Source organism: Lathamus discolor, chromosome Z (genome assembly GCF_037157495.1).
Source record: "Lathamus discolor isolate bLatDis1 chromosome Z, bLatDis1.hap1, whole genome shotgun sequence".
NCBI lineage: Eukaryota > Metazoa > Chordata > Aves > Psittaciformes > Psittacidae > Lathamus > Lathamus discolor.
In genome coordinates, this window is record NC_088909.1 from 36945141 (window position 1) to 36971152 (window position 26012).

The 26012-nt window shown below is 40.2% G+C and overlaps 2 protein-coding genes across 15 annotated transcripts in view; one reads left to right on the forward strand and one right to left on the reverse strand.

The window, feature by feature from the left end:
• Positions 1-10861, forward strand: part of PAM (peptidylglycine alpha-amidating monooxygenase) — a 133937-nt gene extending 123076 nt beyond the window's left edge. For 7 of the 8 annotated variants that reach the window (XM_065661088.1, XM_065661086.1, XM_065661090.1 and 4 more), the window contains 6 exons: positions 2111-2226; positions 3232-3331; positions 4696-4749; positions 7649-7855; positions 9456-9512; positions 10043-10861. In XM_065661088.1, the coding sequence (XP_065517160.1) occupies positions 2111-2226; positions 3232-3331; positions 4696-4749; positions 7649-7855; positions 9456-9512; positions 10043-10224 (716 nt within the window). In that variant the 3' untranslated portion in view covers positions 10225-10861. The remainder of the gene's footprint in view (positions 1-2110; positions 2227-3231; positions 3332-4695; positions 4750-7648; positions 7856-9455; positions 9513-10042) is intronic. The other variant, XM_065661092.1, reaches the window with a different exon arrangement.
• Positions 10862-14045: 3184 nt separating this feature from the next.
• GIN1 (gypsy retrotransposon integrase 1) overlaps positions 14046-26012 on the reverse strand; it is a 32068-nt gene continuing 20101 nt past the window's right edge. For 5 of the 7 annotated variants that reach the window (XM_065663429.1, XM_065663428.1, XM_065663427.1 and 2 more), the window contains exon 8: positions 14046-20827. In XM_065663429.1, coding sequence (XP_065519501.1) covers positions 20529-20827 — 299 coding nt within the window. In that variant the 3' untranslated portion in view covers positions 14046-20528. The remainder of the gene's footprint in view (positions 20828-26012) is intronic. The other 2 variants (XM_065663431.1, XM_065663432.1) reach the window with 2 other exon arrangements.

Genomic DNA, 26012 nt, shown 5'->3' on the forward strand with positions numbered 1-26012 from the left:
AATAATGCTTTAAAATATACATTTCAGGCTCCATTAAAGAAAGAAAAATAAAAAGGTTTCAAATTGTCAAGAAAAGTTTTTGATTTCATAAAAAAAAAACTAACAGTTCAAAAAAATTGCTGGTTTTAATATCAGAATTTGGCTAAGAATTACTGTACTAAGTTTTGGAGTTAGATTTTTAATACTGACACTGAAAGTAATCTAAACATCCAAAGAACTGGACAAGCAATTTTGGCATGTCAGGCTGACTGTGTAGTTAGTATGAAATTTAGTATCATGGCTATCTCTCTTACATCTGCCAAGAACCCAAGAAATGCTCTACTGGATGAGATACTTGTTACCTATAGGTCTGTCTCTGGCAGTGGCAGCACCAGAGGCATTCTAAGGAGAATGTGTAAGCCTGGCTGCGTTCTGTGATCCATTCCTCTCCTGCTCCTCATGCATCCACAAGCATTTTATTTAAGGGTGTTAGGAGGTAGCTCCTGATCTCTTCTTCGTATAGACCTATTGCCCATGAGTTTTCCTAACCCCATTATGAACTGGCTTGTACTGTCTGCCCCCTTGATCCTGCAGTTACCAGCACCAGAAGTTCACTACCCACTTAATTTTTTTAATCTAAAAAAGTAATACAGTTTCATTGAGTGATTCTAAGTCTCAGCATTTTGAGAGTTGCTGAAAAACACTTCCACACTCCCCAGATCTGTTGCTTCTTAGCTTCTCCTCTCCGAACCAAAGAACTCCAGCCACCTTAATCTCTCCCTATAAGACATTTAATTTCTCAACCCATTGACGATTGTAGTTGCCTTGCTCTTCTAACATCTTTAACTTCATTAGGACTTCTCTTGAGAGGCAGAGTAATCCAGTCTCAAGACTTCCTTAATATCCTCAAGCTTTTGACTACTCTTCAGAACTCAGTACCTCAGACTGGGAGATGTCACTGTTCTCCCCATTTTTCAGGTCATTGGTGAAGACTATTGAATGAAATTGTGTGTCTGCAATCCCTGCAGGATTGTACTACTCAGACTTCTCTATCCTGAAAAATTATAAACTCTGTCCTTAAGCTCTATTCTTTGCTTCCTGCTCATTAATTGGTCTTTCATTCAGCCCAGTGAGAACTCACATTTTGTAATACCTTCTGATGCACAACCTTGTCAAAGGTTTTCTGAAAATCCAAGCATGTCCACAGAATCTCCTTTAGCTGTATGCTTTTTCTCCCCATTGAGAGGTGAGGCACAATTTCCCCTTAAAGAAAGAGATGCCAACTTGTTTCCAACAGTCCACGTGTCTTATTCTTCATTACGGTTTCTACCATCTTAATGGGGATGGAGGCCAGAATAGTTGATGTGTACTTCCCAGGCACCATTTTGAGCCCTTCTTGTAGGAGGGCATTACTTTGGCAGTCTGCTAGTCTTCTGGAGGAGTGGCTGTTAGCAGTGCTAGGTTATTCCAGCTTGGCCTGAAGTCTGTAATTTCACATTTGACTTCTTTCTGAACTTGAGTGAATGCTATCCAAACCTGGTGAATTATTAACCTCCAACTTGTCTAACATCTTTTGCGTGTCTCCTTCCAGTTGAACTGGTGCCTCTGACCTATTAGCTACAAAAAAAATGAGTGTCAGAATCTCCCCAACACACTCAACAGAAAAAAATAACAAAACCTGAGCTTCTGTGCCACAGGCCCCTCATCAACCTGAGTTGCCCTTTCACACCTTTTCTCTTGTGGTCCCACTGATTTCCTAGCTGGCTTTCTGCTTTTGATGCATTTAAAGAACCTTCCATTACCCATCAGGCATCCTTATCAAAGCATTCTTCAGATACTTTTTTTTTTTAGTGCTTTCAGGTTCCTTTTTTACATTTAACCAATCTGTAATCTATTGCTTGGTTTGTTCTTCTCCTTTGAACAAAATGTGCATCTTTTATATGCCAAGCTTTCACCTGCAATACCTCGCTTAACTTTCCTCTTGTGATTTAGTTTCCCATTGAGTTGACAGACATTTCAGTCTGTCTCTCTTTTTCTATCAGCCATGCTTTTTTCATCTATACTATTCAAATTCATCTTGACTATAGTTTGTTATATGTGTGTTGTTAAAGAAAATCTGATGTTGTTGCAGGTCTCCTCTTTGCAGTTAATGGAATGCCTTACCCTGGAGAGGCAGAACCAGTACAAGGATTTGTGATGAACTTCTCTACTGGAGAAATAATTGATACTTTTATTCCACTTAGAAAGGTAAAGTATTGGACAAAGTGCCTGGTGCCTATAATTGTGCATCCTACTTCTCCAACTTTTATAAAACCGTCATAGAAAATAAGGTATTTTATAATGTAAGGTGTTGAAAGGGAATTCTTTACTGAGAATCACTTACTTTATCATATTAACACTAGAATTTCGGGTCTTAGTTGCTACATGTGGTACACATTTGAAATATACTATCCTCAAGATGATTCTTACAGATAATACCTTCATTCAGGTTAATGTTTACTTCATTGCCCTCAGACAGTTCTTAAAAGCTAATTTAAGAGAAGAATGCATGGCTTGATGTATTCATATATTTAGAAGATAACTAATTGACAAAAAGAGAGTGTATTCCTAAGCAGAAATAATATTCAACTGTATGGTTACATCCCTTCCTTACAGAAGGTTAGTTTGGAAGCTAAACCTAAATGTCATTCATACAAAATTGTACATTAAAAATTATGCTTATTAAAAAAAAATAAATTCCATAGATTGTGTTAGAGTAAAGAATGAATTTGAAGATTCACATTTCTGGATTACGTATAGTTTCTGCTATTTGCAGTTGAGTTTTAAGTTATATTATAGAGAGGGGTTTATTCCCGAGTATAGCAAATAGCTGTGTTACATACAAACTCTGACAAAAACTAAATATGGGGGCTTGAGACAAAGAGTAATTATTTTTATATTTCATAGGATGAAATTGAATGAAAAAATATAATTATTATAAATATTATAAATTTATAAATACTATAAATATTATAAATATAAAAATATTGAGGTTGAATACTTTGAATAATCTCCATGTTGCTATCCTTGGAGAAGGCAAACTTACCATAGAAATTTAATTCCTCTCCCTTGACTCCTGTTAGGCCTTCACACCATCAGCTACTGCTTTTTCCAGTCTAAGGACTGAATATGACCAGTCTCAAGTCCAGGATTAAGGAGACCTCCTGAACGTGTAGACACTAAAGAATAATTTGTGACTGCTTATCTTCACAGAGGTTTGAGATGCCACATGATGTTGTTGCTTCAGAAGATAAAACAGTATTTGTTGGAGATGTTCATGCCAGAGCAGTGTGGAAGTTTGCATCCACAGAAAGTATGTTCTTTTTGTTCTTAATGTCATTACTTCACATTCTGTATCTTCAAGTCAGTACCACTTAGCTGGTACCACTGGCCAAAAGCTTGTTGGCTTAATGACAATGATTTCAGTACCCTACAAGCTCTGCCTGCAGAATTTGTGTGCTACAGCTCTGTTTGCATTAGAAGACCATTCTTAGCATTGCTGCATGCCCTATCAAACAAGTGTCCTGAGTGCATGAGTTTGTCACAGCAGGAATCAAAATGCATTTGCCTTGTGGTACATCTATCTCTTGTCATGTCACTGCCTACTTAAACAATAGCATGATTTTTCAGCATTTTAGTAATTTTAATGTATCATTTGCTGAGAAGTCAACTGCTTCCTTTTGAGGTTATCATACAGGAAACTCCCAGGGGCTGAAGTAAAAACACAAGTCAACTTAAAATTTATATTCATTTCATTGGGGTCTTTATCATTAGACAATGAATCTAGGATAATTTGAAGTCCTATTTCCATGAAGTGGAAACACTTCCCAGTTCTAATCTAGTAACACCCAGGGCAAGCAGCCTGACTTCAGCAAGAGGGACCTGATTAGTCAGACATCAATTTAGTAGGATTCAAAGAGAGTTTAGATATTTTACAGGAATAAAAATATAATCCACTGTTACATTATACTGGATAAAAAATGCATGAGAGAGATAAAGCTCAGGCTTCAGGGTGTTAGTCAACCAGTAAGACTCTGCTGTTATAAATGAACTTCTGACTAAGCTAGTTATTCCATATTTGTCCAGTTATAATTCATGGATTTTCCTTTGGGGCATCTGGTATCAGCTGCTCTTAGTAACAGGAGACTGGACCACATAAATTGTAATTCTGACTGGATGTGACTTTTTGTGCATATAGGAACCTGAACAAGAAAAAATCTGGGGTTTTATTTAAAGAAACACTAGAATAAAATAATAATGGAATTATTCATCACCTGCAGGTGGAGGAAAGTCCTTGTATATAATTTTCTTTTTAGCTTTATCTGCAATATAAAACTGCAGTAGCTAATGAGCCCTGCTTCAGACAGCCTTTAATCCATTGTGATTTTGATTATAATGGACATTTTTATTTTTGTCGGACTCCCTTGAACCTTAACATGTGCCCATAAAATCTCTCTGTGGCATAAGAGTTACTTATTGCAAACACCTTCCATGGATCAAGCTCTTTCTTATTTCCATGGCCTTGTGAGCTATTTAATCATTTATATTGACTCTCCTTGGTGAAGCTGATGGGATTGTTTACTGTAGGATTGTACTGAACATTTGAGAAAGCTAGCAGAGAAATGTCACTGTCTTTCTGAAATGTCAGTTGTCCTGAAGAATAATTTTGTTTTACAGAAATGGAACATCGGTCAGTTAAAAAGGCTGGTATTGAGGTACAGGAAATAAAAGGTTAGTCTGATTCATAATGAAAATGAAGAAACCAGTATTTTCACATAGATTAGGAACAGGCTTCTGCCAAGTTGGAGGCAAGAGCGCTATCTAGTTTGACTGTTACTTTTCACCATCATTTCATACAGATAAAATGAGCAGTGTTACTTAGTAGAGGCTATTTTGCAGCAAATCCAAACATTTCATTTTCAGTGATGACAAGTGCTTTACAGACACTAAGATAAAAATTTAATAAGTGGATTAATTCTGTACCACCATCTGGTATGGTCCTGGTTGGTATCTGTGTCAGCTCCCTTTGGATGCAGAAATAGCTCTGAAATGTAACTGTGATAGTTACACACACACACACACCAGCACCCTTCCCTCTGTTTTAAAACCCTCAACCAAAAATCTTACTTAAAATGGCAAATGGTTTATCTTTCTGCATAGTCTTTCAATACACAGCCTTGCCAGTCATACCATATGGCAAAAACCCCAAATTTTTCTATTCATATTTATTTCCCTAGGTTTACTGCTTTTTTTTTCCTCTTATCTTCATGAAAATGACAAGAAAAAGGAAAACAAAAAGAAAATAAAAACATGTAAAAACTTACTATAAGGAGATAAAAAATACATGTAGAGATATAGCAGTTTTGGAAGATGAGAAGTAGTTTTAACTATTTGTATCATTATGTAGGTCCTTTATGTTGAAAAAGAAAAGTTCATTTCCCTCTAAGAAAAACAGTACCAGTCTGCTGGGAGGTCTCTATAAAATATTCACACATTCATAAATGTTTTTCTTTGGTTGAATCAGAGCGTGTACGATTTGCTTTAGCCGTGTATGTGCAGACAGAGGAGAATACCAACAGATCCCAACTGGCAATTCCAAGCATATAGAACAAAGTAGAATAAAGGAGCCTGAGATTATAAAACAGTTAAATCCTTATTGTCAAAACAGTTATCCTTCTGTTTTCTCTCTATTGGTACATCAGCCCTACTGAGGCACTCAGAAGTGAAGTGTTCACAATACAGCATTCATAGTAGAACAAATCTAGAGTTACATTAATAATGCATTTTGGCTTCTTTAGGGAGATAGCTAGCTGGTGGTCCTAATGCTTTAGAGAAAACTGCAATAGTACCACCAGAAACAGCTCATAAGTAACAAACTCTAAAACTATTTAGGGTACCTGTACTGAAATTAACATCTTTCAACTCCACTTGAAGAAAACAGGTAGCAATGGACTTTGTGCCATCCTCTGCTTAATAAATGGACAGGAGTGGCACGTATTGTCACAGCCTCCTTGTGGCAGGCTGTTACTATTGTGCTGCTGTGAAGTGGAGGACTGTGGAGACGTAGGAGTTCTCCTGTGTGGAGAACTGTAGTTTTGCTCAGAGGTGGACAAGATGGTGGAGGAAAGTTGCTCTTGGCTGTAACTACTACTTGAACAGACAGCACTAAAATTGTTATCACTGTATTAGTGTGTTCAGTGTAAACTGAAGCATTTGCTATTCTTTCAGAACAAAGCATCGTTTTAAGTTTGATACAGAATCAAAATGGAGTTGATTCAGAGTGTGTTCCTGACACAGCTACTTAAGACATGCAGCTGTCATGGTTTAAGTCCAGCCAGTAATTCAGAACCATGCCGACGCTCACTCACTTCCTCCTCTTTTCCTCCTCCTGCAGGGATGGGGAGGAGAATCAAAAGAATGTAACTCCCATGGGTTGAGATAAGAACAGCCCAGTAACTAAGGTATAACACAAACCACTACTGCTACCATCAATAATAATAATGATAAGGGAAATAACAAGGGGAGAGAGTACAAAACTAAAAGGAGAAAGGAAAAAAAACAATAAGCACAAGTGATGCACAATACAATTGCTCACCAACTGCCAACCGATACCCAGCCCGACTCGAGCAGCTATCTGGGCCTTCCAGGTAGCTCCACCCAATTTATACAGTGGGCATGACATGCTGTGGTATGGAATACACCTTTGGCTAGGTCAGGTCAGGTGCTCTGTCTCTGCTTCCTCTCGGCTTCACATGCCCCTTCTCACTGACAGAGCATGAGACTCAGAAAGTCCTTGATTGGGGTAAATATTACTTAGCAACAACTAAAACACTGATGTGTTGTCAGCGTTGTTCTCAGACTAAAGCCAAAACACAGCACTGCACCAGCTACTAGGAAGTAGAAAAATAACTGTTACAGCCAAACCCAGGACAGCAGTTAAATCAGACTTTAAAATACATAGCTAGACATATTTACTCATTACGTTAGCACAAAGCATGTGATTCTTTATGCACATACAAAACAGATTAGAGAATTTTACTGGAATTGGTTTTCTCCTTGTAGGTGGAGAGGTAATAAATTAGTCAGGAATGCTTAGGTACAGTTTTCAAAAGTTCTCCAGACTTTCAGAGCCAAAGTTCTCTCGTGGGAGTTTGGAAAATATAACCCTTTGTCACAAGTTTTATTAAAAAAACTTTAAATGCCTTCCTTTTTTTTTTATGGTAATACATAATATACTGGATTTCTACATTACCTGTGGAAGTGTTATTATCAGAATGAGATATTTATTTAACATTACATCACACACCTACTTGCAAAAACAGATCTTTTGGGGATTTTCCTGTCTCTTAAATCATAGATAATGTTTAAGAATAATCTCTCCCTGACACTTCTCGTTTCCCCATTGAGAAAAAGGAAGAGCATCTTTGCTAGTGAGTGATATCATTCAGACTCTCTTTGCCTTACTTTGGGGTAACATCAGCAAGAGTTAAAAATGTCTCCATAAGTGTTTTTCCTTTGTGTCCTTGTTACTCCTTGTTATACACTTCAGGTATTCTAGCTTGTTCTTTAATGCCTTGTTCTGTTGCTTGATGCAAATGGATTGCATGCTGAAATTGTCTTCTCTTTAAAGAATCAGGAACAGTTGTAGAAGGCAGATTGAAAAACAACCCAGAATCAACAGACCCTGTAAAGAAGCAGGAAAAACAACATTTAGTCCAACAACACACCAGCACCGGAATTTCATTTGTTCTTATTACAACTCTTCTAATTATCCCTGTTGCTGTTCTGCTGGCAATTTTATTATTTATGCGGTGGAGGAAGACAACTGTCTATGGAGGTAACCGTGAGTAACTCTAGAGAACAGGCTTTTATTACTGCAGTTCAAAACATTGCTGAATACTGAGGCATGAGGGTATGAAGAGAGAGGCTCACTGTCCCTTTACCCTTCTGAACAGTTACTGTGACACTGCATGCAAACGAAGAATCAGTGTGCACACAGCAACTGCAGCCTTTAACATTACATCTCAAGCCACCACCTTTTCAGAACATGTATCTAAAACTTTAATTGGTGTCAAGCCAAAAATTTGTGTCTCAGAAATGAAATAATTGGAATATATTCATGTTACAAAATTTATGTCTAGAATACATACATTTTAATACTTTTGAGCATAGTTTGATTTTCAGTTTGGGATCTTTAAATTTTTGAGAACAAAGGACTCTAAAAGTATACGCAAAAAGCAAACAGGTAACATTTACAAGGCATTATATATTATTGTTCATTACTACCTTGTGCATTTTGTGAGTCAGATACCATAATGGACCTCTATGCATTGCTGTGAGAGCTTTAACTGGTACTTACAATGCTATGTAAATGTGCTGCTAGTTCACATTTTGTAGTAAATTATTTTTGAGAAAATGGTAGACTAAAGTAGGAGTTTGATCATGATACTTTGTATTGCATAAATAGCTTTATCAAGATACTCTCATCAAGCAAAGAAAATGTACATGCAATAGTTAAAGAAAATGGTTCTGCTACTGTCTAGGACATAACAATGGCAGATTAGGTAATTCAGAGATCTTCTGTTGCTGTGCAGCTGAACTGGATGTATTTTATTTGAAGATTTCAGATAAAAGCTTCCTAACTTCTTTGTGTTCAAACAAGTTTAGCACATTAGATGTACTAACACTCTATACTACTGCAGTACTGCCATTAATGGATATGATCTATAATAGTGTCTTTGCATTCCAGTTGGATTCAAGCAGTGTTTGAATTTACTGTATCAAGGAGCATGATACAGTTACACTGGTAAAAGTAACTTCTTGCACAGGTATATAGAAACTGCGTAGCATACAAGAAAAGACAGATAGGTCATGGCACTGATATTTTCTTTAGTTGAAGGACGGGAAGAGGTACCAGGGAGGAGGATAGATGCAGTGTGTGAAGGGGGAGAGAAAGTTCCTCCAAAATACCTGAAGAAATTCACTGTCTTCCATAAAACAGTCTTCTTTCAAGGGAAACGATACCATTTCAAATGTCAAGCTGCAGTTTGCAGTGTGCTGCAATGTAGTTGTGTACATTATAAATAGCAAGGTTATTGTCCTTCCTATAAACTCTTCACAGTAACATGAGTGAACAGTTGAGGGAATTAAATTCTCAGAAATATCTTGCATGTGAATCTTCTTAATGGTCAAACTGGTGTAAACTGTACATCTGTGGTATGGTGATTTTGTTAGGAATTATAATTTCACCTTAATCAAGGAACTGGAAAGTATCAGTTTTGCTTGTTAGAGCTGCTGGTCAATTTGTTGAATGTCTGTGCTTTGTATCCTAGATAATTATTTAATTATATTTAATTTTGTGGGTTTCTATTTCATATTTAATTTATATTTAATCATATAATTTTTTTTAGCTTATTTTTGAAATCTTTGTTTTTCAGGTGATGAGGAACACAAACTTGATTCAAGTTCAGGAAGAATTTTAGGCAGAGTTAGAGGTAAGTCTGAGTCATTCAGGATCTTTTAAGAACAATAAGTGGAGGCTTTTTTTCTACCCACTTCTAGTTGAATAACAGATTTTATGGAATGTTCTCAGAGAAAGGACTGGGGGCAAACCTCAGGTGTTTTGTGGAAATGTATTCTATGACACCTTTCATCCATCATTATCTGCCCACTGAAGAGGATGTGTCACTGCCAGTGGCAGAGCAGTACCTGTTATAATGGGTTATCTAAATCTGGTGAAGGAAATAAAGCACTTTGAGATGAAGGGCAAACTTGGGAACACAAGTAGGCTGCATAAAGACTTAGTGAAACAACGGATGCTGTTTAAAACTTCTACTGCAAAAATTAATTTCCTTTCTCATTCATAATCTCTGTACTTAGCTTTTGCTGCTAATGTGCTGATCTTTAAAGACAATTTCTGTAAGGACACGTAAAATACTCTCCGTTATCCTGGTGAATCAGTAGATAGATTTTTATTCCCCCATAGAGTAAAGTAAACCTTACAACAAACCTTTCCTTTCCACAGGGAAAGGCAGTGGTGGCCTTAACCTTGGGAACTTTTTTGCAAGTCACAAGAGCTACAGTCGAAAAGGTTTTGACCGAGTGAGCACTGAAGGCAGTGATCAAGAAAAAGATGAAGATGAAGGCACAGATTCAGAGGAAGAGTGTTCAGCACCTCCAACTCCACCAGCACCTTCATCCTCCTGAAACCAGCCTTTAAGTTCTCTATTATATGATCCAACCCAAAAAGTCATATTCCTTTTCCCTTAAGCACGTTTAAGATTTTGTGTATTTAATTGTAAACTGTACTAGTCTGTGTGGGGCTGTACACTGGTTCCTTTAGTTTTTGTTTGGTTTTAGTTCTGTTTTTTAGGTAGAGGAGTGTAGGAAAGTTCCATATCAGTGCTGTTGTTTTTTATGTGAGCATCTTAATAAAGCGAAGTCTTCTAATTGCAGCACTGATTTAAAGCAGTAGTATTTTCTCATTTTAAACTGGGGATCTTGTAAATAAGTCATACTATCTGCTTCATCAAATTACTTTTCCTGTAACTATTCAGTTGCCAATTTCTGTTTTGTGCCTTTCCTCTTCAATGTCCTTAACCTGTTGCAGTACAGAGAAAATACAGTGCCACAAGAAAATAAAGCTGCTAAATCTTCTTCTATTTTTTTAAAATCACTAACATTATATTGCATTGAAGGAAAGAAAAAAGTCTCTATTTAATTTTTTTCTTCTTCCAAACTTGATGTGTTTCTGGGATGTCTTATTTTTAGATGGTATCACTGTTAGAACACTATTTTCAGAAGCTGAATGTAATTTGTGTAATAAAGTATTTGCAAAGCATTAGCTGTCGGAGTGCACTTTGGAATTTTTGCATATTTCAGGTGGTTTATACCACTTTTGTAAAAGTTACACAGGCCACTTAATGCAGTGAAAAATTCAATGCCTTCTACCAGAAAAAGAGAAAAAAAAGCTATTTTGTACAGAAGCTGGAAAAATACTTTGCTATGTCACAAGGTTTTCTTTTAAAAAACTAATAATTTACATACATGTACAAAGTCAAGCTTAAAGAGGACTTTTACTTGTATAATAAAACTGCAGAGTATTTAATAAAACCCTGTCAGAGCTGAGAGGAAACCTGTGTCTCACGTTAAATATGCAAACTAGCCAGGGCAGGTACCTGATCTGTAGTACTGATTATCTTGTTTCTCCATGCACCCTTACTAATTCATAAATCAGCAGCCTCAATCCTGTAATGTGCTCTTTCATTGAATGACCTGCCACACAATTATTCCAGCTGCATGAGTCACACCTCAAGTGTGAATCACTGTATGACATCATCGTGCTGATTTATGGGTCTCATTCGAGGACCAGAGCACGATTAATCTGCTGTATTACGATCACAGTGCACGCAGCTGTAATTGTCGCAGGGCTTCATGAGACAGCTTTCATTATCGTCATTGCATTTGTTGTAATAGGCTGCTGCTGGCGGTGAGCTTGAAAAGCAGGCTTTGGGTTTCTTGTGGCAGCAGGTTTTGCAAGGTGTTGTTTGAGGCAGTAAGGGTAACAATAATAAGATCTTCTCCCCCAGCAACATTTTATAAATCTCCTTTCTCTGAGACAAAATCCTTGATAGGTTGCTTCTTCTCAAGTAAAACCTCCAGGATAGCTTTCTAAAATGCTGGGGTGCAGGCTCAGTTTCATGTGAGAGGTATTTAGTGCGTACTCTAAGTTGCTTCCTCTCCTGCTAATCTCTGTTTCCCTAATGTTACAAGGAAAATGGCCTGTTTCTGTCTCGCTTTTGAAAGCAAGGCAATGTTACTTTTATCTGTCTGTGACACTGATCCCATTGTATATGAGTAAAACCACATAAGGTAGCTGGGAAGGATCCCCTAAACCTGTCTGAAAATATGACAAGTCACTAGTTTACAGTAAGTTTTCAAGGAGGGCTATAAGAAAGCAGTGCTATACACCACTGATATGATAGCTGGTGTATTTGGCATTAGTTCTAAAAGATCACAGCTTCATTCAAAAGCAATTGGTGTTTTTTTGTAACATTTGGATAGCTCGCATTATGTCTACACTGATGTTGAGTGTTCTCTGCTTCTGTAGCTTAGGTCAATGAAGATAATATGTAGGTGCCTCCTTCTCCTTTATTTGATCCTTATCTCCTATTAAAAAAAAAAAAAAAAAAAAAAAAAGCTTTGTTGATGGGGGAGTAGGCAAACACAGTTTAATTGCAAGTACAAGCTAAAATGGGTTAATTCAGTGTCAGCCATAATAATCTCTGCTCTCTGAAATTCGGGTCTGTACAATAGTCCTGGGCTGCATAAAGAGGAGCAAGCCAAGGCAGGGGAATCTCCCCCTCTGCTCAGCTCTGGGGAGACCCCCACCCTGCAGTCCTGCATCCAGCTCTGGGGCAGCAACACAAGAGGGATGTGGAGCTGTTGGAGTGAGTCCAGAGGAGGCCACGGAGATGCTGTGAGGGCTGGAGCAGCTCTGCTCTGGAGACAGGCTGAGAGAGTTGGGCTGGGTCAGCCTGGAGAAGAGAAGGCTCCTTAAGGGGAGACCTTAGAGCAGCTGCCAGTGCCTGAAGGGGCTACAGGAAACCTGGAGAGGGGCTTTGGACAAGGGCCTGTAGGGACAGGACAAGGGGGAATGACTTTAACCTGACAGAGGGGAGATGGAGATGACATTTTAGGAAGACATTCTTCCGTATGAGGGTGGTGAGGCCCTGGCACATGTTGCCCAGAGAAGCTGTGGCTGCCCCATCCCTGGCAGTGCTCAAGGTCAGGCTGGACGGGGCTTGGAGCAACCTGGTCTAGTGGAAGGTGTCCCTGCCTGTGGTTTTGAAGGTGAGATTTAAGGTCCCTTCCAACTGAAACCATTCCATCATTCTATGATAACTGCATCAACAGAAAGCCGACTACCCAGCAGCAAGCAAATTTCAGCACCTCCAGTTGCATGCTCTTATTTTCATACAGGTGCAACGGCAGACAATCTGAATCTGCTTGAAGGCACTGAATGTTTCATCTCTCTTATTAAAGCTGCATCTTACGAAAACAATGTACCAGAGACTTCATACTGCAATAGAAAATTAATGTAAAAAGGAAAACACAACCTTTCTGTATCATAGCTCTTGTTTTAGCCAGCAGACCATCCTCTATCCTAGGAGATTCTATATGATAATATTTTTCTTTAGGTATTAAATGTTGAATACTGGTAATTCAATCTCAGCTAGAGGCCTTGGCATGCATGCATCTAATTTAGTTTCAGCAATTGTCCCAGTTAAGACTAAGCTTTTTAATGAACAACACGAAATTGCACATCTTAAGACTTCAAAGACATGACACTAATCTTTTCGTAAGCCTTTTTAAGATGGTAGAATCTTGGCTACTTTAGGGGCTGAATATTTTCATTAAAATTATGCCGGAGAAGTAGCTAATTGGCTTTCCCTGTGGTAGTGCTGTATCAAGCACCGTTTTGAGCAGTCTGTCAAACTGGAAGTCCTTCAGAGCGACAGGAAGGTGGCTGCTATCCACTGGGAAGCAGTGGCAGGTAGTTTGCACTGAACCAACTGTAAGCAAGGGCAGAGGGGGGCAACTGCACAAGGAGAATGCACTGAACTGACGTGCAGGTTGTCACCCATGTCACCCGAAGGTGTCCCAATTAAGTGAAATTACCATCCCGATTAAGCAGCTGTCCTTGTCACAAGTATCATTAGGTTTAAATTGATTCCTTGGGAAGCACCTTGATTAAGTAGAGTTTTCTAATTAAGCAGTGCACGGCAGTAGTTAATGAGAATTTACAGATCAACGCGGTAAGCTGCAACAGCTTCTTCCTTGCCAAAGCTGGATTTGTGTTTTATCAGAACTTTTAGGTCATTGATGTCTGCCATGCTAGAGAGGTTTAGGATTAAGTGAGAGTCATGGTACAGAGAAGGGTTTGTTGATTTTTATCTTGCCTTTCAAACACACATGGGAACCCTTTTGAAAGACCACTTATGTATTAGTGATAAAAGTTGTGGGGATCAGAGCAATTCAAAAGCAAGTTTATTATCTAATTGCACAGTAGAACACAATTTTAAATTTGAAAAGACCATGTTAAGATATAGTGCATAGTTTGTGTGGATTCATGTAAGGTACTAATAAAAAAACCAAACCACAACAAATACCCAAATGTCCAGTTAAGAGCTGAAATTAGAAAATTCACATTTTCTGTGTAAAGTAAATGCTAGTAAACCCTGGAGTTTTAGCACCCTGATATGGCTTTACCTGTTTCTTTAATTCTTAAATGTGAAAATATTTTTCTCCTTTGTGAATGATCCAAATTTGTTAGCAAAATTTACACTATAACTGCTCTTCAAAGTCCTCTACAATACCTGTGAAAAATGTAGAGTCATCTGCATAGCTAAGCATTACTGGCACAAGGAAAGATGGGAGCTAACAGTGTAGGGGAGGATTTTCAATCATTTTCAGTGGCAGACACTTACCCAAGCAAAACCTATGAACTTCTTGCTGTTTCTGGACATGGTGGCTGAAAAACCTAAAGAAGCATCCAGCTGGCTTTGTTTTACACGTACTTGGAGATGCACATGGGAGAGCTGCATGGGAGTCAATGTGGGAGCTGCACTAGGGCTTTCTAAATACAACAGGTCATGAAGGCATGTTTGCTGAATGCTCCTTTCCTCAGCTCCTTTCCGCTCCTGTTTCCTATCAATTAGTTACACATGAAGTTACGACATCCTGCGAGTGAAGTTCAGTGCAATTTCATTGTACAGCTTTTAACAAAATACACAGAAGATGTAGAGCAAATTTTTTCTATGGAACTGTGCCAAAAAATACCATTTTAGAGATGTGATGGAGCAATTTGTTCCCACAGAATAGTCAGTGGTGATGGTTCAGCAAACTAGGGAAATTGTCACTAATCAGCAGCTGCATTTATTTTTCAAGCTGAATTGTATAAGAAACCTAAATCTTCTATTATTATTATTTTATTTTATTTTTTAAGTTATAATTTGAGAATTTGGTCAGAAAGGGGATAAGGCAACCATACACCAAGCTGTAAAAAGCTGAAGTTGGTGCTACTTACCATGTAGGCTCTAAGTGCAAAACCCTGCCCAGGCCATTGCATTCCTCAGTGCTTTGATACCCTCCCCACCATGTTTGTTACTGCTTTTTTCAGCAATGGCAGCACATCAAGAGAAAATTAATTCCATCAAAGAGGGCTGAATCTCACAAGTCTGCCGTGGGTTCTTGAGCTGGGGCTCAGGAAAAACACACACAAAAATGGAGGGATGGCATTTGTATGTGAGATCCAGCTCACAGCAACCAAGGTTGAACGAGTACTGAAATGTGCCCAGTTCTTAGGAAGCTGCAAAGCTGTACTGAATGCTCGCCACAGTTGGCAGCTATGGTATAAAGTACCTAATGGCACAAGCAGATTGTTTTTGTACTGTAAGCAAGTAACTTACGTGACAAGTCAGTCATGCTGCCTTCACACGCTGCAGGTCACACTGCTCTCAGACACATATTTATGCTTCCACAGTTGTCATTACACAGCAAAAGCTGTAACCAGGTGCTAATTTTGCCGAGAACAAAGTTTGGGAAGGACAGACTCTGAGCAACAAACCATTGGGCAGCACTTTGTGAGAGCATCAGGTATTCACCATGCTGCAGAGTAGTCCTGCAGGGACAGGCTGCCACCGTGCGACCATCTCAGCAGGGAGCCACTGCAGAAAGCCATGGCTCAGATGTAAACCCAAGAATAAATCCCAAACGTCTGCGGATTCGAACTTACTTACACAAGTTATGAAATTAAGTTACACAAGTTAACAAATCAAGTTTGCCAGTGCAATACCGTAACCACGTCTTAAATCTTGTCCTGTTCCTATTTAGTCTGCTGTCCTTTACCTATGGATTTAATCTGTGTGAGTGATGCATGATACCTCTGACTGGATAAACACTCAAAATCAGTCTGGTGGGGAAGCCCATGAATTATTTACTGCATATCACTGAAATTCTGCGCAAAATATGGAACTCGTTTACTTCTGGGCTTTCGTATTGGAGCTTTCGCCACTGTGCCTTTCAACTTCAGGAAAAGTAATGAGTATTTTTTCTGTATGTCTGGGAACTGACATGGTGCTATTCACTTTGCACAGATGGAAGATGCGAGGCATGGAGATTAAAGGCATAAATTGTCAAAAGGCATCAACTCACTTTAAGTGCTGAATTTGTGAAATCTGATTTATTCTTATCTAACCCAGTTACTTAGATACCGCTTTATATATTCAAGACCTGCTGCTTGCCACCACTTGCAGCTCTGAATACTGCAGGTCTGCTGATGAAAGCTCTGAGATTTCTGTCAAGCACCCAGAAAAAGACCGCCTGAGTAATGACTTGTAAATAATGGAAAGTTGTATCAAAGTGATCTGTGGGCCACTGCACTAGCAATCTGTAGCAGGGCAGCACTGCCTTGCAGGCTGGGGATGATGTATTTCCTACAGCCTGCCTTGCTTAATGGCATACCTATTTCCGCTACCAGCGCAGCAAGGTTCCTGGAGATCCCTTTGTCACTGCTGCACAGTAAGATGGACTGCACACAGTGGCAGCCAGGAGCCCTGTGGGAAGATAAACCCATGCACCTATCCTCAGAGCCTGCAACAATGCCTACCACAACCGGACACACAGGTAGGCAGATGAGGCAACCTGAATTTGTATTTGCAAATCTGGTCCTTGTTTGTGTACAAGTAGAGAGGAGGAAAGGGGAGCTGACTGGGGAATTAGGATTAATAGTTACTGAATCAAATGTTTTAAAATTAAGTTACTGTCTGGTTACTTATACCTGGAAGAGCCTTTCTTTTCACTCCAAATAGCCACATAGTTTTATTACCAATATTTAAACAGCAGGATAGCAGGTATTCTAATAAGCGTAGAAGAGCATAATACCCATTTCCTGAAGACACTGCTAAATCCTGTTTATTTGTGTCAATTTTAGCCTTCTAATTTAAAAGTGTACGGTCCTGGTAATTTCTAACACAACATTTCTTTCTGTAGAACTCAGAGGTGGGCAGTGTATTCTCAGGCCAACAGATAATGTGTCTTCACCACCTTGTGAGACTCTGGAGCCCACATCTTTCATTTTTTCCTAGTCCAGGAAGTTAACTGAAAGCATCCACTCCCCTGTAATCCAAAAAAAAAATACTCCATTACACATTTGGAGAATACTAAGTTACTATGACACTAAGTCATTAGAGTAATGATGTCTGCTGCAAAAGGTCATTGATAGGGATGTCACACCTACGCAAATGAGTAAAGAAGCTTATATGACTTTTAAAAGTGGTATTTTCAGGTTTGTTAACTGCTTGCTGTGAAAAGCAAATCATGACTGACTGATGCTCTCCACCAGGGAACATTCAGTTCTAGGGAGAAGGTAAAAATTTTTAAGTCACTGTAGATGGAAAGCAAGAACATCTTAACATGGAATGGGCAAACACTATACAAAAGTTCAGGAAGTATTCAAACAAGAGGTGAAAAGTTTTCATTCCATAGTAAAACACTTTGAGTACAGCATCTTTCCACTAGCAGGTGGTTTTTGTTGTGTTCTGCATCAAACAAACCCAAAGCATAAACATTCACAGTTCTGTGTGATACAAGGTCATCTGCATCTTTTCTTTCATGCTGTACTTTCTTCTGCTCCTCCCCTCTAAACAAGTTGCCACCCTGTGGCATGCACTCAATTAGAAACAGAATTTCTAGGAATTCTGTTACCAAATAGTCATTTGCTATTGTTCTATCATAAATCAAACCTTTGTGCCAGTGAAAAAGAGTAGAGGTGGACATCCATGTATGCATCCAAACTGGTGAAAATACAGACCAAATGTAGGCAGGTCACAGCTCAGCATGGTCACAAGCATACACCAAACAATGCTTTGCTATTGCAAAGGTGCAAGTGGTTTCTCTAAGCTTCCCAAAGCCCAGAGTGCTGCTTGTAATGTCTCAGGTTTCCTGGTGGGCATTTTTCACGGTTTCCATGGACTGTTTTTCATGCCGTTAGTTTGAAACCTGTATATTTTATTCCAATGAACTTCCCACATGCAGAGAAGGCCCACTTACGTGCACTGAAGAGGCACTAATGTCTGCTTGTTAATATAGTAGATCAAAATTACCAGGAAGCCTGAATGATCAGCATCACACAGTATGGAAAACTGGTTTTTGGCTTTCCCATTCCTCTGTCACTGTAGCATTTTCTTTCTCTCCAGTGTAGCTATAACAAGTACACAGCACCTGCATTGCCCCAGAGCTTCCCCAGAAAACAGCTCTGCTGTGCTGTGTGCAAATAAGGAACTGATCACTAGAGGTAAGAAAAAAAAGAGGGATTGGTTTTCTCTTACACCTAATAAAGCAGAAAACAGTCTTGTAGAGCGCTTCCTTACACTCCCCTTTTTACCCAACCTTTTTTTCTGCATGCACGCTATTTCATGTTTGCACACACACAATATAACAAATCCATCCTAGCAGAAGATGGCACTTTAGTCAATCATAGTGGAAAAAATGAAGGTACATAAGGAGGAGGAGGGGTTGGACCTCTGTTAAGGATTAGCATAGGCATAATTCAGCCTGCCACATCATCATCATGACATAAACGTTCAATGCCCAATGCACAGAGCACCCAAACAGATTATTGTCTTTTAACTACTAGTCCAGGGAAAAAATACTGTATAACCACAGAGCTCATTACTGGTGAAAAAAAAAAAAAATCAACAATTACTGATTATGTCATATTTACATGTGGGGTTTGTTTTTTTTCCTGCTGCAACTAGCTTGACAGGATTTCCTAGTGTTTATTTTAAACAAGACAAATTATTTCACCAAGCCCACTTTCTTGTCTGCACTCTAAATGTCAGCTGTCTTCAGGGGAGAGGATGGCTTGGGGGTAACAGCAGCTAACAGAAAGACGGTCTTCTCAGCTTGCATACATTTGTCAATGACAACATGAAGCTTGGTCATCTCCAAGTGCGTCTTAGAGCCAGCATAGAGGAGGAGGCCATTAAGCCAGCATCCCCATCTGCCCCCCAGTACCCTTTTCCTGAAACAGTCTCGAGCAGAAAAAGTTTATATGCAGGACTGGATTTTCAAAAGACACAAAATGCTTCAAGTATTTTTCACTTGAATCTTAAGATAGGATCCTGTTATAGGGCTGAGGTCTTTTCACAACCTAATTAGCCGTGAGGACCACATCTTACTACTTAAGATTAACTGAAAACTCTTCATAAATACTTTCCTCCACCCATGTTACAAGTCACAAAACATTCAGCACAGAGATAAGATGGAAAGCACACATTCAGAGAGCAAGATAAGCAAACCTTCCACAGTACCAGATAGAAGTTGCTGAATTTCTAAATTCAGTTTTCTGCTAGCTGCCTTCTTTTGTGTTAATCCTCTATAAAAAGAACTGACTTGCACTCATCAGTTTTCCACATGAAATAATTCTTGTTCAGCTGAAACACCATCTTCTTCAGCAGGAAGTCCGGAGCCCAAAAATTTACTCAAGGAATTCAGAGAATAAGTAATACCAATGCTTCACCTTTCCCTTGACCACTGTCAGTGTAAGTCTCCAAAACTGTAGTGGCTCTGGAAAGATGTAGCCAAAGGGAAAGCAGATGATTGGGGAAAAAAAAGGCACAAATGAATGCTAAATACAATTAAGATTTTGAGAAATTCAAACTGCTCACCCTAGCAGAATTTTGATAAGTGGGAGCAGCTGAAGGGCCACACATTTTCACATGCAGAACACTACCTGTACTTGATTTTGGCAGCTCTGCTGTTTCATGAAATCTGAGAGCTGTGGGTTAGACTAGAAATTAAAAGCCATAGAAATCAAAATTTGCAGCTTCTCAGCATAAGAAACTGGTTTATAACGGGAAAAGGAGGACACCAGCTTCTCTACACCGGAGGTAAAATTTACATCAAGTTGCTTAGATTATACCCATCCCACAGTATCTTCACACATTTCATTAATCCTTAGATGACATTAGAAATGAGTTATCTAAGGATTAATGAAAAGGTTATTATAGTAAAATGATGCACTGCTTCCTGATTGTGATGCATTGTGAGGATAACAGTCAGGTACAGCCAGACAGTTATGTTACCAACTGTATCTGAAATTCAAATACATGATGAAAACATGTGCTTTTACTAGGCTGTGCTTGTACTTCTGGTCACTGAATGCTTCTCAACACCCACATAAATTAACTCCTGGACACATACAGTGCTCTAAATTCATACAGTAGCTGAACATTTGCTTTTACATGTGCCTTTGGTTTTGGTAACAGAGCAATCCCTTCTTAACAGCCATACAAATTAGCCAGTGGGTAGCTGCAGTACTTCTGTATCTTCTATATGGATATACTTCAATACCCATAAAGTAGGAAAGTGGATTTGGCTAAGGATTTCTTTTTCCAATCTGCCACAGAAGTTCCAAACTGTCAATGACAGGTAACTTAAGACCATGCTTAAGTATCCTCTATCTTGGTCTGAAGTGTCGAACAAGGTGAAGGCCATTGCTCTGTCTTTGTAGTGTTTGATTCAACGTAATGATCTTCTGTCAGCTCAGACTGATGTTTACCATCTGTTGACTCCTGGTCTTTGCAGGCTGCAGGCAACATTTGTACAGCAGACATGACATCTCTCACGTAGGTATTTCTTTCTCCTTCCGCAACTGAGTCTTGTTGCCTTGGATTATAGGATCTTTCAGATAAGCCAATATAGTCATGGTCAACAACTACTGCACCTTGTAAAAAGTAATGGTTGTCTGTAAAAGAAAAGTAGCCATCAAATCAGATCCTTCAAGCCGTACTCAAAATGTTAGTAAAGTAAAGTTAGTTAAAGTGTTTTTTTAAAACAATTTCTGTAAGAAGACAAGAATGTTTGAGTGTTAGCAGTGTATTTTCTAATTTCACTGAGCATCAAATGTTTGGCTACATCTCATTACATCCACAAAACAATGCTTGCAATGTTTTTAGAGTTTTTAGAGTTTTTCTTTCCTAGGTTAGTGACTAGCTTGACATCCGTCATAATTACCTGTCAAACTAATACTTTTAATAAAGGGACATGCAGATTCTTTCATTTTGTGCACCCACAGAGAGAAACATGGCTACTACAAGATCTTGCTGGGAAATCTTAATGCAGCACAAAAGGCTTTTCTAAGCAGTAAAAACAGAAATAAAAGATTTACAGAATGTAAAGGTAATAATGGCAACTGCTACTGTAACAGTACTATTGAGCTTTTCTTTTACCCAATAGGGTTACAGTGCTTGACTTTTCCAAATGAGTTCAAATAAAATGAAAATACTCTAACCAGACAAATTAGAAGTGCGACTGCCAACATTGCATTAATACTTCAGTTTTGGAAGACAAGGTTAGGGCCTATCTTGCTTACATAGAATCATAGAATAGTTAGGGTTAGAAAGGACCTTAAGATCAGCTAGTTCCAACCCCCCTGACATGGGTGGGAGTGCCTCTCACTAGACCATGTTGCCCAAGGCTCTGTCCAACCTGGCCTTGAACACCGTCAGGGATGGAGCATTCACAGCTCCTTTGGGCAACCTGCTCCAGTGCCTCACCACCCTCACAGTAAAGAACTTCTTCCTTACATCTAAACTTCCTCTGTTAAAGTATAAACCCATTACCCTTTGTCCTATCACTAGGGTTCTTAAGGAAGAGTCCCTCTCCAGCACCCTTGTAGGGACCCTTCAGATACTGGAAGGCTGCTATGAGGTCTCCACGCAGCCTTCTCTTCTCCAGGCTGAAGAGCCCCAACTTTCTCAGCCTATCTTCATACAGGAGGTGCTCCAGTCCCCTGATCATCCTCGTGGCCCTCCTCTGGACTTGTTCCAACAGTTCCATGTCCTTTTTGTGTTGAGGACACCAGAACTGCACACAATACTCCAGGTGAGGTCTCACAGGATCAGAGGGGCAGAATCACCTCCTTCGACCTGCTGGTCACGCTCCTTCTAATGAAGGCTAGGACATGGTTGGCTTTCTGGGCAGGATTTCCTCTTAGTGAAGCCATGCCGGCTGTCACCAAGCACCTTGTTGTTTTTCATATGCCTTAGCATGCCATCCAGGAGAATCTGCTCCAAGATTTTGCCAGGCACAGAGGTGAGACTGACTGGTCTGTAATTCCCTGGGTCTTCCATTTTCCCCTTCTTGAAAATGGGGGTTATATTTCCCTTTTTCCAGTCATCGGGAACTTCACCTGACTGCCATGATTTTTCAAATACGATGGACAGTGACTTAGCAACTTCATTCGCCAGCACCTTCAGGACCCGCGGATGGATTTCATCAGGTCCCATGGACTTGTGTATGTTCAGGTTTTTAAGATGATCTTAAACCTGATCCTTTCCTACAGTGGACCTAAGGTCTTCATTCTCACAGTCCCTGCATTTGTCTTCCAAGACTTGGGGGGTGTGGTAGGAGCATTTGGCAGCAAAAACTGAGGCAAAGAAGTCATTAAGAACCTCAGCCTTCTCCAAATCCAGGGTAGCCAGTTCTCCTGATAGCTTCTGGAGGGGGCCCACATTATCCCTAGTCTGTCTTTTACTTGCGACATAACTATAGAAGACCTTCCTGTTACCCTTGACATCCCTGGCCAGCCTCAATTCTACCTGGGCCATAGCTTTCCTGACCTGCTCCCTAGCTTCCCAGACAACGTCCCTCTATTCTTCCCAGGCTGCTTGTCCTCCTTGCTTCCACCTTCTGTAAGTTTATTTTTTCCTTTGAATTTTCCTCAGCAGCTCCTTACTCATCCAAGGATGTCTCCTGGCCCTTCTGCTGCACCTCCTTCTAGTTGGGATGCAGCACTCCTGAGCTTGTAGCAGGCGATCCTTGAATATCAACCAACAGTCTTGAGCCCAGCTGCCCTCTAGGGCTTTATCCTATGGAACCTTAGTAAGCAGGTTCCTGAAGAGGCCAAAGCCTGCTCTCTTGAAGTCCAGGGCAGTGAGCTTGCTGCATGCTCTTCTCACTGTCCTGGGGATCTCAAATTTGACCATCTTGTGATCATTGCAACCAAGGCTGTCCTGGAGCATCACATTTCCAACCAGCCCTTCCCTGTTGGTGAGCCCAAGGTCAAGCATGGCACCTCTCCTTGTTGGCTCCTCTATTACTTGCAGAAGGAAGTTGTCTTCCACACAATCGAGGAACCTCCTGGATTGCTTGTGCCAGGCCATACCATCCCTCCAACAGATATCAGGATGGCTGAAGTCCCCCATGAGGACAAGGGCCTGCGAGCATGAGGCTGCTCCTATCTGTCTATAGAGTGCTTCATTCACAAGAATCATCCTGATCAGGTGGTCTGTAACAGATCCCCACAGTGATGTCTCCCATTGCTGTTCTAGCTTTGACTCTGACCCACAACCTCTCTGTTGGTTCATCGCCCATCCCCAGACAGAGTTCCATGCTTTCCAGGCTATCACTAACATAAATAGCAACTTCCCCTCCCCGTCTGCCTGGCCCGTCTTTCCTAAAGAGCCTATAACCTTCCATTCCAGCACTCCAATCACAGGAGCCATCCCACAACGTTTTTGTGATGCCAATGATATCATATCCCTGTAGCCATGCACACACCTCTAATTCCTCCTGTTTATTTCCCATATTAAGGGTGTTTGTATAGAGGCATCTGAGCCGAGCTCCAAATGAATCTGACTCATTGGCTGGAGCGGCTGAAATATCTCTGCGTCGCTCCGAGCATTTATTAGAGGTGCTGACAACTGACTGGATGTGTTGGGATGAAATGATGCCCCTGTCCCCCAACACATCTAGTTTAAAGCATCCTTGAGCAGCCTGGCAAGCCTCCTACCAAAGCAGCTCTTCCCCTTCTTTATCAGACCAGCTCCACCAGCCTCCAGCAGACCTGGCCTCTCAAATTGAGTCCCGTATTCTAAATAACCAAATTCCTGACTGTGGCACCTCTGTTCTAACCATTTAGAACCACTATGTTCTATTATGGTTCTAATAATTTATTAACCTGCCAAATCCACCCGGCCTTTTCAAGGTCCTCCTCTTTCACCTGGAGGATCAATGAAAAAACTGCCTGAGCCCCAGAGTCCCTAACCACCTCTCCCAGGCCTTTGTAGTCCTTAATGCTTTCCAGGCTTCTGATGGCACCTACACGGACCACTAGAAGTGGGTAATAGTCCATGCGACTTACTAAACCAGGCAGCCTCTCAGCAACATCCCTGATCCAATGCCCCAGTAGGCAATGCACGTCCCTCAAGACTGGGTCAGGCTGACAGACAGTGCCTCTGTGCCTTTCAAAATGGTCACCTACTACTGTGACCCGCTGCTTATTCCTGGGGACACCAGTAGTGATCCTCTTTACAGGTGGATCAGCAGGATGTTCATTTGGTGAGGTGTGTGTTTCCTCGTCAGCCCCCTGCAGAACTGTGAAGTGGTTCTGGGTAGGGACGTCAGATTTTGGAGGAAGCCCCTTGCTTTTAATTGTCTTCTTCATCCTTTATTTGTTAGGTTTTTTGGTTACAAGTTCCCAGTTTCCTGGATTAATGCCCCGTTTGCCTCCCTATTCGCTGCATGCCTGGTCACTCACGCTCCCTAGAGCAATGTTTTACCCACTCAGGGACGGCACTATCCCTCCTGGCACCGTCTATGAGTCACTGTCTATGAGTCAGCTGCTCATGTCAGCTGAGCCGCCATCTCCTGGATAAGTCTTGTTGAGGACTTGAGGCTCCTTTGGTGCCTCTGGAAGAACAGTATTGAGACTCCCTACACACTGCGTTTTCCCCATGCTCCAGTGTTGAAGGCATCTTCTCTGGAGTAACCTCAACACAACGTGAGAATCCTAGTGTGAAACGAAGTGTTCCGTTAAGTCAGAAGAACTGTTCAACACACATATCTCTATACAAGGGGCTACAAATTCCTTTGCAAGATGTAGGTCCAGACAGGGACCTTTGTGGGAGCTATTGTGGAGGTGAAACTGCACTTTTCTGTCCATGTGTTTCTACAGATATGTCTTAAATCTGCCTATTTGTACTCCTAAATCATTTGAGCACAGGACACAGAGGCATTCTCTTGATTTTAATATTTAAAGAAAACTACACTCAAATAAGGAAGACAAAATGTTGCTTCAGACATGTATTTTTATGTATGCCTGAGATGTCCCCTGGAACTTCTTCCTGGCTGTAAAGACATACAGGCAGCAAGCAACCCAGGTACACCCAGACTGCAAGTCTTTGATGCCTGTACCAAGGGCTCCATCAATGCACTGACTCAGGATTGAGAGAGTGTTACAAAAGGTTATGGAAAAAAAACCACTTTTCCTCTGATTGACTGTTCTTACCTGCAAAAGTCTTTTTCCTCAAATAAAAAAAGTAGCACCCCATTTTAAGGCTTTGTTTTCCCCTTTAAAACTCCCAAATTCACACACTTGAAGTGCCATACATACAAGACACACTTCAGATTTTTGGAGCAAGATAACAAACAAAACACTTTAGTATCACTTACAAAGTTGGGAGGCAAGGATACAAATATCCTTGCCCAAGAAGTACTTTCTGCACTTTGATTTCAGAGAACATTACAAATGCTTTGTTGCCATCCAAGGTTATGCCACCAGCCTGGAGGGACAGCCAGCAGACTTACACCATAGCAAACACACTGTATTCTCCTTCCACACATATATTCATTGACTCAGCAACGCGTGGGTTACAACTAAATGTATCTGCCACCAGACTTACACCATAGCAGCTGCAGATAACAAAAAGTAGACCCCTGCTAATAGAGAGAAGTCCTTTGTTACAAAGATACATGCATTTCTTTATGGATGAAAACAGATGACATTCACTATGCCATTCACTGCCTAGTTTCACTGTTCTTATCCACCTGAAATAATACTCTTGATTCTTGATTGCTGTTAGGCTGTTTGATAAAAAACACCTATTATTTTGGCAAAATCTGGTTTGCCTCTCTACACAATGAAAATA